Below are 14,763 nucleotides of genomic sequence, written 5' to 3' on the forward strand. Positions count from 1 at the left end.
TAGCTTGAATGGAAAATGGCAGCTCAAAATGAGACAGAGACACAAAAGAAGGAACAAGCAAGACATACACTACCCTAGGCACCATTTGCACAATCATTCGCTGTACAAGCACTGCACCAACTAACGTGCCAATAACTGGAAGTGGCAACAGGGTGAAACCGGTCAAACCATCCTGGTCAAACCGGACCAGGACGAATTTCTGCGGAAGCCGTGGATCTTTCCTCTGTAGCCCTATAGCTGCCATTGGGTGGACGCCAATGAGTAATTACTCCCTCATTACTAACCTGCCAAAGAGCGTTACTCGGCAATCATTGTTTACCGGAAGAGTTGCTCGTGCTTTGAGAAAGTACGCGGCATCGATGTTGAGTTCGACCTCAGAAAGCTTGTAGGTACAGTGCTTTTCAAAAGTTTCCAGGACTTAGCGTGCGACTGCAATACGCTCTTCCCCGTGTACTTGTAGCCACCCAAAAGCAAAGTGGCCTGTAACATTTTGAACAACAGTGCGCGAGCAACTCGTCTTTACCTCCGAAATGTACGCTATGAAGTTAGGTGATGAACGCCATGATAAGGGTCTTGTATCGCAAATCGAGCTCGATTACTATAATGGAGTCTATGTGGTTCGTAACAGTGAAAGCTAAGCTGAGGTGCGTGTTGATTTGAGTGTCTTTGTAGCCTTTGATTCACTGATTGAAAGGGCAACATTTTTGAGACAATAAGATGGGAGGGTACGTAGTTCGGACTTCTTGGGCTGCATCTGAGTGCGTTAAGTGTTCCCTGTCGTATTCAATCCGACACGACTTGATGTTTCTGCAGCGGTTTCGCATGCAACCGTGGATGTATGTGTTCAATGTCGCATTCAATCCGACACGACTCGATGTTTCTGCAGCGGTTTCCCATCCAACCGATTTCATCGCGTTGATGTGCATGCCTTTAGCTGGGCCCAGAAAACACTTTCTTTATGTATTGGAATATTACGACACATCGCTATCACAATAGCTGGAAACCAAATACTTGGACGATAACGGGAAAAAATAGAAAGGATCTGAACACAAGAAGAAAACGGCAGATACACGCGACAAATATTGTGATCTCACCACCACTTCCGCACTTCCCGAAGAAAAAAGACAGGCGTGGAAAGGTCAACAACAAAACCGGAACAACCAAAACGATCAACAACTTATTGGACACTCGAATCTCGTCCTTCTGTACAGAGAATAATGAAGTGAAAGCGATTTGCAGAGCTGCCTTTATGAACCGAGCCATTGGTTCAGCTGTTGTTCCGTACACTCTTAACACCATTTAGCCCATATATGAATAAAAAGGGAATAAGCTGTCCTCTGGTGCACTCCTTTTTAAGTAGAAGGCATGCTGCCCTAGTCCCACGGTAGATTTCTATCACTAAATGCACTGAATGCTCAGTCTTGGCAGCAGAGGCATATTCTCACCTCAGAATAATTTGATGCAGGCAGCAATGGAAGGCGGCTTTAAAACGCCACACCGCAAGCCTTAAGATTAGTGAATAGAGATTTACACCTAACTGCCAGAACTTGGCATGTTTTCAAAAACAGAATTTGTTTCCGCTGCCAACCGTAACCATTCCGCATTTTTATGATGGAAATCTACCCCAGGGCTTGGGAAGCGTACCCTGGTCTTAAACGGGAGTGGACTAGAGGATATCTTATTCCCTTTTTACTGCCATGTAGCCTAATTCGTGCTACTTTGGAACCCATAGATGCAGCCCGATGCGCCCGCAAAAGCTTGGTCAAGTGAGCGTAAAATAACGACATACTAAGTTTTCAGAACGTTTGGAGGAACACCGGATATTTCAGCACTGGCAGCCGTGTGTCGACGCAGCGGTTATCGTACGAAACAATTAAAAAATTATTTCCTTCGTGCGCTTGCCGTCAGCGCCGACTGGTGGTGCCTGTGTGCTGACTTTAACGACTGGCTTCAGCTATTGCTTTGATTTCGACGTTGCTGTCACTCTCTCTCAGGCGTGCAGAAGCGTTTGTTAAGTTGAAAGTGTTCGTTAAGTTAAAAAGTAAGTGCAGATTCTTCGCACGTGACGTCACAGGCAGTGCCTGACGAGCACAAGATTTTGGATAATGGAGCTTTGGTCAAGCTGCACAGCTGCAGCACTTGGTCGAATGTCTGTTTACCGAGCAAGCAAGCGTTGAAAGTAGTTTTTCATTGATGGCGATTATAAATCAACAGCTGAAAAACCGGCTTCCGATCTGTTTCCTGAAGAGCTCTCACGTCAGTTCTCCTTGGGGGCCACAGGTAACGCAACAGTCTGCAAGTCACGAAATCTCCGGTCAGAAATACTTGATGTAGTTTGGGGTAAATTAGGCGTACTGACCTTCGACACCCGCGTTGTGAGGAATGTGACTAAGCCTAATTTACCCCAAACTACACCACTGAAAACACGTCTTTTGAGCGATGAAAGGCGCTGCTGACCAGCGATAACGTGGAGGACGTGGAGGATAACGTGGAGCTCGAACTCTCCTTTCTTTAAGAAAGTTTTTCCTCCCTCCTACTGACCTTGATTAAAGACTTCTTCCCTCTTTTCTGCAGCAGTCGTTCTGCGCTCATACCGTATTCGAGAGCTATGAATGGAAGGACTTGCGTCCACCCTGCATACGTCGCTGCTCTGAGCAGCTGGAAACGAATGCGGTTTTACATAATGAAACTGAATTTGCTTTGTATTTTCTTACAGTGTTTGCGTACGGAAAGGATAATGCACCCGATGAACGAAGTTACTTTTGCCCGTGGTGAACAGCTGTGACGTCAGCGCAAGACATCCGTATGCATTGTGGGTTGGGGCCGGGTGAAGTGCGCACATTCGCTGAAGTAGTCGACACAGCGACAAAAGGAAGGTGCTGCCATTGCACATAACGCGAGCTCTTTCTGGCAGAGCGAGAGACTAGAATCTATACAAGAAGGGCGGAAGAAAAAAAAATTAGGAGAGGAGTGCTCTCATGCACACATCGTAATAATCATAAGCGTTTCGTGCAACCATTTCAAGTTCTACAATCGCTGTCTCTGTACACACACACGCACACACACACACACGCACGCAAAGTGTACACAGTGCCCTCAGGATACAAGATCTTCGTTTTTTTGGAATAGTCAAGAAGACCAGTTCAGGACTGCGAAGCAATAGTCTTCATCTACAGTCACTTGTGCACCCAAAATGGCGGTCTTCGTTCGTGGAGATGGCTTAAGGACAAGCCGGTGGTCCTTGTCGATGCCGGGACGTTGCATTTGGTTCGCGTGGTGCACTAGGCACCTCCCCAGTGCCACGCGATTGCACACACCAAGAAAACCACCAGGTCGCGCTCACAACACGTCGTTGACGGCTCCAGCCGGACCGTTGACTGGTGTTCTCTCGTTCCCGTGATGCTCAGTTTCCTGGAAGGTCGCTGCTCTCTTTTCTCAAAAACCCGATGGAACTAACTTTGGAGCGACCACAGCGGGTAATTTCATGCGCTGAGGACTTAATCAGGTTAATGCAAACTTTCCAGGCCGCGTGGTTTGCTCGGGCTATGTGAGAGATGAAAAAAGAAGGCAAAGAAGCATTCTCAGTGCATGGTGCAGGCTATCTGTCCCGTCACTTTGACCGTCTCTTCTTATTACGCGCACGGACGAAGGGTTGTCCACGCTCATGCCTTGTCGAGCACACATCTCCTACACACAGCTGTCCACGTAAGTACACCACATCGTTGAATCACGTTAAAGGTCCAGCCGGCACATTTCGAGCTTAACACTTAGCGACTAGCTTACTCGGGCGGAGGTGGAAGTCCTCAGACGGTCAGAGTGTGAAGTCCATCCTGTTACTTGCTTGCCTAAAGCACACAGACTCGCACTTCATTGACAAGGAGGCGAGGGACATAACCAACTGGCGCTGAAAAGAGGACAGCTGCTGGAAACTTGCCCTTAAATTCGGAGTTTAATGATGCATCTTCTAATGGGCCCTCAAAGCAGCATGCCTTGGTCGTGACTTGCGGTTTGGGAATATCAGGGACGAGGTTGTCGTTGGTAATATGGTACCGTGGACGGCTTCCGGACAGGATTAATTGCATCTGCACATTCACCGGTGTTGCCAATTATTAAGCTTCATGCCGCGGTTATTCCTTTCTTGCTGTAAGTCAGACACATTTCACTGCGCGGAGGCGCCCGTCCGGTAGACGGCACCGTATTTTTTTGATCTAGCTTCATCGGCCAGGTACGTACGCCATTATTTGTTTGTCCCTGCGTCCTGTGCAGTCTATTCACTGCTGCAGTCTAGTCTTGTCATTCCCGTGCTACAAGCAGTCCCGGAACCACGCCTCATCAGGATTAAAAGCGGAGCTGCCTTACGACGTCTTCTACGAGGCTTAGCGGCTACGGTTTGAGGTGGCAGCATGAGCGGCTTGCGCAGCGTCCCGCGTCCTCTGGCGGGTGAAGACGCCCAAAAACCGTTGCAGTCCTCGACGGCAGCGCTGTTCATTCAGCAACACTTAATCCTGAATCCACTCGTTTGTTTGTTTTTACGAAGCCGTCCCATCGATACCTCTTTCGCCTAAGACCGAACGGTCTGTTGTCCCGACTGGTGCGTGTCCAAAGGAGAGCTCGGACTTCGGGTTCTTTGGCCCGGCCATGTTGGACCTGCACAGTATGGCCGCCAAGATTTCCAAGGCGGCGGTACGTGGTTCGTGAGACTTGGGTCCAGGAGTCCCGTTACGTGCAGAACATAGACTCAGTCCTCGCCGCTGCTGCAGCGGCCGCTGCTCCCCGGGTCTGCGCCGCCATCAGGTGCGGTTCCGGCGGGAGCAGGCAGAGCGGGGACCAGGCGGACTCGCCGGTCCCCGCGACTGATTGTCATAAGGCCTGGTAATCGGGCGTCAGGCCCAGGCTGAGGTCGCTCAGTGCCGCCGCCGACACCAGCGGATGTCCGAGCCGGAAGCCGCTGGCTCCTGTCCCCGGAAGCATGGAGCTCGGGTCCCCCCCAGCTGCTGCGGCGGCCGCGGCGGCCGCTGCCGTGAGGGTCGATGACGGGTGCACCGGCGGCGCCAGCACGGGGGCGCCCGTCGAAGACGGGCTCTTCAGGTCCGAACCGAACAGGCCGTTCATGCTGTGCGGGTGGTGCAGGGACAGTTCGGTGGTGGGCGTGGCCGGACTGCCCGGAAGTCCGCCCAGGTGGAGGTGATGCGGCACGCCGCCGGAAGTGACTGAGGACGGTTGTGGAGGAGGGGGCGACGCCTTGCTGTGGTGCTGTCGGTCCGCCTTGAGCAGTGTACTGCTGTCAGGCGGACTCATGCAGCCGCCCGAGTCCGAACCGGATTTGCTGGAGTGGTTGCTGTTGCCCGATCCTTTAGTGGGCAGCTTGTCGTTCGGGTCCCTGCGCAATCAAGAGTAACAACAACGAGTTATGTAACAACGAGTTTTATAAGAACACGTTACGAGTGTAGCGGGACAAACGATTAGCGCAACACCCAAACATCATTGAGTCTTTAATGCGCGTATTTAGTTCGCGATCCAGTGCTGTTTCTTACATCATGGCATGCCTCAGGATTTCGTGACATTCGTTGTCGCTGGCGAGCCCGCAAACATGTTATGCAAACGATAGGTCGCTGCATTCATTTCCAATTATTCAGTTGCTAAATTTGCCCAAACTTGCACGGCATATGCCCATCGCTTTATGATACGTGCTTAAAGGCTGGTTCAGCTTCAAGCAGCTGAGCGAATTCAGCGAATGAGCGGCGCGTCGCGGTGAAAAGATCGCTCGAAACGGGTTTTTGTGCCGAGGCGGCGGAATCGCAAGCGTATTCGCTCGCATGTGAAATAGGCTTAATGTAATTTCGTGCTTTCTTTCTTCTTATTCAAAACAGTAAGCTCCGCGGCAGCCATCGGTTAGGGCTAAATGGTCAATGCCACAAGGCCAAGAAAATGTGGACTGTGGCTGTTCATTCTGTTCACAGATAAAAAGAACAGGTACAAACCGGTGTGTCGGACCCTGCTGAAGAAAGCTGTATGGTGAAATAACCTCACAGAGGCGTCTTAAAACAAATATCATACAACTTGTATGATATTGCAAGACATCTGTATGACAAATGTATGATTTTGGAAATATGAATGACATTTGTATGCCATTTGTAAGATAATTGTAGGAAATTTGTAGGACAAACCCTACGAGGTTATTGCGTCATATAACTCTTTTCGGTAGGGGAAGGCTGCCTAAAATCCAAATGTACCCCGATCATGAAGTCTAGAACATCGCGCAACCGCCTTTCCCCTCTCCCGGTTAGGAAACAATGTAAACAACTAAATAAACAAAAACTGATACTTGAAAACTAGACGCCTACGTACACAGGGCCGTGCAGTGTCGCTGTTGTTTTCCATTCAAAATACGGCCCGGATGTTCAACCATCCCTAGTGTCGACCGCAGCGCCACGTTCATCACGGTGGAGAAATGGCGAAAATCGCGTACGTTCGCGCGAGTTCGATGCCTATACTACAGCCACGCTGCGTTATGGCTGTCAGGTCAAGGAGTCGTCCGCCGCTGTCTGGCCGGTTTCCACCGGGAAGAAACGAATAAGCGAAAGGAAAGAAGGAACACGAAGAACAAAAACAGAAGACGCCGAGAAAATAACCGAATGGTACATTTCGGCCCGACTGAGTCCGACGTTGCTGTGGTGGCGGTGGTTCTCGTTCCGTCTCCGCCACGCCTCCCGTTTCATCGCGTGCGCATGCGGCAAAAAAATAGGCGCTTTTTATTTTGGTTCAGCCCCTTTCGCTCCTGGCCCTTTCGATGTTCCTCAGCGGCTGCTTGCCTCAATCGCCACTTCTTTCCGCCATGATTTATTTACAGCGCCCTCTCGTGGCCTTTTGTATCGCTTGCGCAAGTCTTCGCTTCCCTCTCCATCCCTCTCCGTTGCGCACCGCATGTCTTCCGTCCTCTCTCTCTCCCCCTCTCCTCCTGGCTTCTGACAGTCCCTCCTCTTTGATTCATTCAAGGATTCGCGCCGCCTGGTGGCGCGATGATATAGAGTCCGCCCTGTCTCTGAGCGCGTCTGTGGCACATCCAAAACGGATTTTGCTTTATTCTCTCCTTATTTTTCCCACTCGCTGTTCCTTTTTCTTCACATTCTTTATTTTTCTATGGAGCCTGTGAGCAGCGCAGTAACCCCTCCCTCCCTACCCTCCTTTAGTCCGTCTATATATCTGTCTGGAAAAGTTCGGTGCAGCGCTTGTAAAGCTACTGCTCTGGCAGATCCAATCTGGTGGTTGGAAAGGATACACGCATTGACTGGGCACTGTGTCACTCCGCGCGTCCTTGCGCTGCCCTTATCATATCAGCTATCTATGGCTTCATATAACCAATACTCGCTAGAGGAATACAAGTTTCTGACTCAGTACGCCTGACTTCATACGCGCCGAACAATGCTATGCAGAGCTTTGAGGTGCGCAGAGGACGCGGAACTATGTCGCCGTGCGGACCGAAAGGAAAAGGCGTAATGAGGTGTCCATACGCCGACAACTTTCCTTAAGTCGCACGCAACTGGTGGTGTCCTAGACGTGCAGTGTGGTCGCGGAGGTGTCGTATTTCACTCAGAGGTGACTTCTTTCGATCGAGACCGCAGAGCGCAGGCGCGGTGGCCTTGTAGCCGTGTTACGTGGTTTTTTAAGACTGCACACATGGATATCCTCTCCGCTGCACACTTTTTTACGAAGTCATGCCTTTCCGGAACCGCATGACTACTGCTTTTGTGAGCGCGTGTTGCCACGATTGCCAATGGGTCCTGGTAATAATGATAATGATATCAATTGTAACAATAATAACGCTTCTTTTTGTCCTTCAGCTGAGGAAAGAAAACTTTTATACAAATAGTTTGACTCGTCATTTGTTTCCAAAAGAACAAAGATGTTAAGAGAGTCGATGAACGGCTAGTAAACAATTAAGACGGCATTCGTAAACCCGAATTTGGTTGTAAAAAAAAAATAATAATTCATCTCATATAAAAACAACATGTCTGAATTCGACGCCACTCTAGCCATTCTATTGCGGCGTAGAGGGGAAAGGGTTGCAAGGAAGGGTTTATTCCTAAAGCATGCCATGTGAGAGGAGATGGAAGAAGGAGCGAAAAGAGAGGAGAGAAAGGGGAGGGCGCACCGGAAGCAACAGGGGTCGCAACTGTTTGTTACTCCTCCTGCACGCTGCAGACGACGCAGTCAGCAGGCTACAACGAAATGTAGCGATGCTGTGACTGGTTAAGCTTTAACGAAGCTGTGATTATTATGTTCCTAAGCCAAGGAAAACGGCTACGAATAATACCTCGGGAACTTGTAATGGATTATCGTTGCCGAAGATCATCTCTCGTGTCGGATAACTGAGCTTGGTACCGCGCTAACTACATCGGAAAATGAAATGCGAAACGGCGACTTAGTATGCATACAAATTGTTCGAGCACGAAGCAGACGGCACAGGATTGTACAGCTGGCTCTTTACAATGTTATAATTTCATCTCTGTTAATCGGGCGCAAAGAGCACTTAATCCTGTCTTTCGTTATTCGTGTGTGTCGTCGTTCTTTCGCTCGGACGACATGAAAACGCACGCAGATTTTGAGAAAGCAGTATACAGTTTTCTTCGCAGTGGCGCCGTTATCGCGCTGGTCTCGTAGGCGCTCAGTGAAGTATCAGTTAATCGAGAAATACTAATTGATGCCAGAGAGATCAGAAGTTCATCGAAAACCCCTCTACAGAAAAAAAAAAAAAGCTGTATGATGCAATAACCTGATACAGGCTTCGTCATACAAAATGTTATAAACTTTGTATGATATTATATGACGTTGTTGTGACCAATGTATGACTTTGCGAAAAAGAATGACATTCGTATCACAGTTGTATGCTAGTGACAGTGCGACATTTGTATGGCAAACCGTGTGAGTTTACTGCATCACTGAAATTATCTTTCCTGCCACAGGCTAGGAAGCCGCATATGATTCACGCGACAGAAACTTGAAAAAAGAGCAACAAGTATGAATCTGCCTGCAAGACGGTGCTGGCATTAGCAGCACAAACACGTAGAACACATCATTAATCGCAGGCTGTGCGGTCACATCCCTAAGGCCCTCACCGACCGCAATCACGAGTTGAAGCGCCGGAAACGGGCGCGTCCGGCGCGTCGTGGCGGATTACCCGGAACATTCGCGACGTCCCCTCGGCTGAAACGGTGCCTTGCACCTGTCGTACCCGACACATATGTCCGAGCGCCTTCGCAGGTTAGTGTTCCTCCCGGGTTTCCTGTACATATGCCTCCTTGTGCGTGCTTCTTAATACGTGAGCGTAAAAATAAAACGTTAGAGAACAGTGCGGCGACCCGCACTCGGAGAATGCGAAAACATTGATGCCTCCTTCACACTCGTCGCCTCTCTTTGCTTCACTTTAGACTTTTTGCCTCTCTTTTTTACTTCTTACAATTTTGACGTCTACCGCTATTTTCACGTCCTCCCACTATACGCCCGTCCGGGGCTATTTTGACGCCTAAATGACCTTCCGGCCCCTGATTATTTAGCCACCAAATTTGGTGTACAACAACATATGATCATCCTCTGTCACGTGGTTGAGTTTCTTTCCCGTAATTTTGACGCCTAGTATTGTTTTCACGTCCTTACGCTATGTAGACTTCCGATACTATTTTGACATCAAAGTGACATTTTTGGCTTTAATTAATTAACTAATTACTACACATCGACCAAATTTTGACGGGCATCATCCTCACATGATTCTCTATCGCACACGATCATCCTTTTTCGCTTAGCTCTCACACGAACGGAGTATATACACAGTCAGCCCGCGAGCGCCTTTGTATCGTGACCGGCGCATTATATTCGATACAGCTGCAGTTGGAGAATCGTTCACTGAAAGACAAGGTGACACATATTGGAAGATCGCATACGGTCTTGCTGATACGTTTACCTTTCCGTTTAAAGTGATCGACTACATTTTACTTAATTTCTATCTTTTTCCAAAGGAACTACGCTGGGGAGTCTGGTTCAATATGTTGGCTAAGACAAAATAGACTTTTGTTAGAAATGTACACAATAAGGTGAAGAACTGAACTGTAACGAAACCTTGCACGCCTGTACATTCGTACAGTAGCGAGAAGCTTAAAAAGAACTTACAGGAGAGTTACTAGTTTGGTTTGGTTCATGGGGTTTAACGTCCCAAAGCGACCCAGGCCATGAGAGAGGCCGTAATGAAGGGCTCCGGAAATTTCGACCACCTGGGGTTCTTTAACGTGCATTGACATCGCACAGTACACGGGCCTCTGGAATTTCACCTCCATTGAAATGCGACCGCTGCGGCGGGGATCGAACCCGCGTCTTTCGGGTCAGCAGTCGAGCACCATAACCACTGAGCCACCGCGGCGGCAGTTGGGTCAGTGGTTATGGTGTAACGCGAATGCTCAAGGTTAGCTGTAGTGGAGAAGGGAGCAACTTTCCAAAGCAAGAATAAGTTTGGGGGAAGTTCTTTATTTAGCGCAGTGATAATGCCCTTGTGATCAGTAAAGTGAATGTTAATGTACTCCATGTCCTTGTCTAATTCTCTAGATCTACAGAAGCTTCCAGAGTTTTGAATTGTCGAGATCGATGCAAGTGTTTTTTTATGCCTCATGGTGGCTCAGCAGGGGAGGATGGGGACTGAGGGTTCTTGCGGACAGACTTATGCTGTATGCCCCTTTAAACTCATGAGAATACGAGTCACAACAGAATTGCGCGGAGGGCAGGTCTGAACGGAAGCGCTGGTTCCGTCCACTCCTTGTATCCGTTGACTTCTGCTGCACTTCGTTACTTCTAAAACGTTCTAGCAGCTGCCCCAACAGTGAAATTCGTTAGGGCACATTTGTTCTAACCTTCTTCGACAGCTCCATTATGATCGGACCATTTTCCGCGCTCCCACAATGGTTCAGATGGAAGTCGTGACTAAAAGGCGACAATGCGTATTGAGGCTGAGGTTGAGGTCGTTGCAAGTTACCAGTGGGGTTAGCAATGCGCGCTGGCTCTCAGACTGGCATGCGCAATTTTTGGACAACGACGGTTGACATGTTGCGGGTCTGGACAATACCGAGAAGGGCGGGTCGGTTGCAGTGCAGGCGTATGTTCTGCGCACTTACAGCGAATCCACAAAACGGAGTCCTCGGATTTCGTGCTAATGTGAGATCGTGCGCAAAGAAAAAACAAAAACGGACATGCTAATTTTAATTCCCACCCGAAGAATAGGTTAGGTCCAGTCAACTCTCATTGTATCCTACATATATCCCTATATATATCCTCCTATATATCCTCCCAGTCTACACGACAGACACGCAATAGACCATAACCTTACCCCATACTTTGCGCGAACAAATATATTCAAAAACTCATTTTTTCCACGAACAATCACAACATGGAGCTTACTGCCAGCAAATGTCTTTTCGGCTCATGATGCCGCTGCTTTTGAAAAGAGTGTCGTACCGCATGTGGAAAACTTAGCGATATCAGTGCACTCTGTTTGGTTTCCTTTGTTTATTGCCGGAACGCTGGTTTTGCCTAGTGTTTCATATTATTTTTGCTTTTTGAATGTTGCCCCCCTGCATGGTTTCCATGACTGCAGTATGTGTAAATAAATAAATGAATAAAAACTCACAGTATCTCATGCGTCATCATGCACACAGCTGCCGCCGCGATGGCTCAGTGGTTATGGTGCTCGCCTGCTGACCCGAAAGACGCGGGTTCGATCCTGGCCACGGCGGTCGAATTTCGATGGAGGCGAAATTATAGAGGCCCGTGTACTGTGCGACATGTCAGTGCACGTTAAAGAACCCCAGGTGGCCGAAATTTCCGGAGCCCTCCACTACGGCGTCCCTCATAGCCTGAGCCGCTTTGGGACGTTAAACCCCCATAAACCAAACCAAAGCATGCACACAGCCTTATTTTTAATCCTGAAGACATGATGAACCTACACCCGGTCAAACGAGGACATAAACGCTCTCTGGTGTCTAAAGTACAAGTTGAAATGAAACGATGATGCGAGCTTCCAATACGTGTTAAAGCTATAGGATCATAAGACAACACGATTATGCGAACATGCAGGGATCGCACGTTACTCGATACCTGCCACTCCTGAACACCGGCGCTATACCACGCTCTCGCGTATTTCCACTGAATCCGCGCACAACACGGAATCCTCAGATTTCGTACCAACGTGAGATCGTGCTCCAAAACAAAAAAAAAAAAAAGAGGGGAGGGGCAGGGAAACTCGTACACGGTATTTTTATCTATTTTTCTTGACCCTTCCTCATCAGCTTTTTTCTTTCTCTTTCTTTCTCATCCCCTCTTTTCATCTCCTTTCATATTTTCTTCTTGCCATCTTGGCGATTCCACGCCGGCATATCCTGTTTCATGCCGACACGTCGTGCTCCGAGGAAGGCAGCTCCAAGGCCGATCCAGGGATGGCTAGTGCACGAATGCACGCCCGGTATGGATGTCCCGCGCACGTCCGCGGTCCGTGCAAAATCGCGACCGACCACGACAAACGTGCCCGAAGCACCCTTCGCGTGTGCGGAGCCTTTACGTCGGACGAGAAGCCGTGTCCCACGAAAAGACTCGTGTCTCTCGATATCGGTTTACATGATCTCTCCGCGGGACGCTTCAGAGCACGCCTCGAGAAAAGCCACCTTGGACGCCGCGGGCATCCAAATGTCCCTGCCGCTCGCGGATTATGATCTATGCAACTGTTGCGAGTATGGCTTAAAAACATTCTTAGGAGTTGTCTGATAAATCACACCTGCTTTATAATCTCTTCGCAGTATACGCTTAATCATTCTTACTTCTTCTATCATTTCAGGAAGAATTATGAAACGATAGTGAGAATTCGGAGCGTTTGAAATGCAAAAGGTGCCATCAATATATATATTTTTAATATATAACTTTCGAAAGCCATGCAGATTGGTACGAACGCGAACAATAAGCGCTCATATTTCAGGAAGATAAGTAGAGATAACACCGAGCTCCCTCTATTTTCTTTTTTTCTCACTAAAACGCTTAGACATATTCCAGCTATGGCCGTATATGGGGCACCTTTCTGCAAGGACGATGGTGGCGTAGTCGCGCTCAAACGAAATACCCGGTACCTCACGGTGTCTGCAGCCTTGACGGCTACAAGTGGCCTGGGGCAGTATATTGCAAGAATTATCTTCACGTTCGATTCTTTGGCGTTTTTGCATGTGCTCAACTAAGCCTACCATGCCAGCGCCGACGAACGACTTTACTTGCTGCCGACACAAATGACGTCACGGGTGTTAACTATAGCAAAACGGCCAATGAGTGGAGCCGGAAACGTGTAGTTAAAAAAGGCTGTCCGAGCAGCAATTCTTCTGTTTTGTTTAAATTTGTACTGAATAGTGGCGACACTGTAATGCACAAAAAATTAAAACGCTGCTCATAACTCGTAACTTTCTAGTATTTAGTCCCTACAGTGATCCCTACACCAGAAGATAAAAGATTAGCGACTTATAATAATCTCTGTGTCTGAAAGTGATAAAACTAGGCCCAAACATAGTGGTGTGCACAATAAATCAACAAAAAATTCAAAAGGTTCGATCACTTGCCATTACAGAAGTAGGACTATAGAAATGTTTTGCTGTTGTGCAGTTTGCTTGAACATTTGCCGTGAATCACCTGACAGCAGGACTCCTGCGTCACTGGCGACTGGCACTTTGACTTTGCTCTTATAATCAACCTTGGAAAGGGCCGTTTCTTCCATAATCCGAAGAACTGATAACACACTTGTACGCATAAAAGAAAACTATTCGCGTTTTTCTACAGCTTGCATGGCACGTGATACGAAAGGGCGTTACGTTAAGTATGCAGCAGATGTCCACGTAACCGTCGTACTTCCCTGCGCTAAACGCAGAAGCAAGAAGTCAGTGGGGCTGATAGTCGTGTAATAGGAGACAGCTGGGTGATATAGTATTTAGTCGTGGCAATATATACGACAGCATCACGGGGTAACTGTAACAGAGTGCGGATTCGTATAGATTATTGAACCCATCAGAGGAACAATGATGTAAAGCCGGGCATGCTACAGAAGCTCGCGAACGCAGACTTAATTATTGCGCATGTACAAATTACAGTACCGTCTCTCCAGAGCAGGTAAGAAAATATGGGTGCCCACAATCAAGGAGACAAGACCTAAGACATTCGACATCAATGCAAGGAACTCTGCCGCCTAGAAGTGGGTTCTATAAGCCGAAAAGATAGGAAAAAGACAGAAAATACCTGTCACGTATACTGATGTGTTTTTGTAGGTGTAGCAAATGGAAAAAAAAAAACGGCGAGACAATTGCGGATGCAATGACAGCTTCCTACAGCAAAAGCTTCGCCAAAAATAAAAATTCGCGTATTATGATCAACCACTGTGTATGTGTAACAAACCTCGCAGTAAATTCAAGCGTTCTACTTCCTTTGCAAGAAAGCATTGTGGCCAACAGCCTCTATGTTGCCAAGTTTTACGGAGTTCGGGAATGAAATTTCATTCATTTATTTAGTAACCAGGCTTCACTTAGACCCGAGCTCATTTAGGTACTCCTAAAGCTTATCCACAAATTAAACTACAAAAATATGTGTCTATTTAACGTTTTACTTATTCAAAATTGATCTCGGTGCTCACGCATGACACCTCGTTTCCTGCGATAAACCACAAAAAGGGGTTACGTTTCAGCCCTAACTTTGTTGCCTGCA

The 14,763-nt window shown here is 48.0% G+C and overlaps 1 protein-coding gene across 1 annotated transcript in view; it reads right to left on the reverse strand.

The window, feature by feature from the left end:
- Window positions 1-4,600: 4,600 nt before the first annotated feature.
- The window catches only part of LOC149331538 (homeobox protein six1-like), a 61,467-nt gene continuing 51,304 nt past the window's right edge, over window positions 4,601-14,763 (reverse strand). The window contains exon 2 of the mRNA XM_089556710.1: window positions 4,601-5,380. Coding sequence (XP_089412836.1) covers window positions 4,861-5,380 — 520 coding nt within the window. The 3' untranslated portion in view covers window positions 4,601-4,860. The remainder of the gene's footprint in view (window positions 5,381-14,763) is intronic.

This window comes from Amblyomma mixtum, chromosome 8 (assembly GCF_055824585.1).
Source record: "Amblyomma mixtum isolate Tamu chromosome 8, ASM5582458v1, whole genome shotgun sequence".
Lineage (NCBI taxonomy): Eukaryota > Metazoa > Arthropoda > Arachnida > Ixodida > Ixodidae > Amblyomma > Amblyomma mixtum.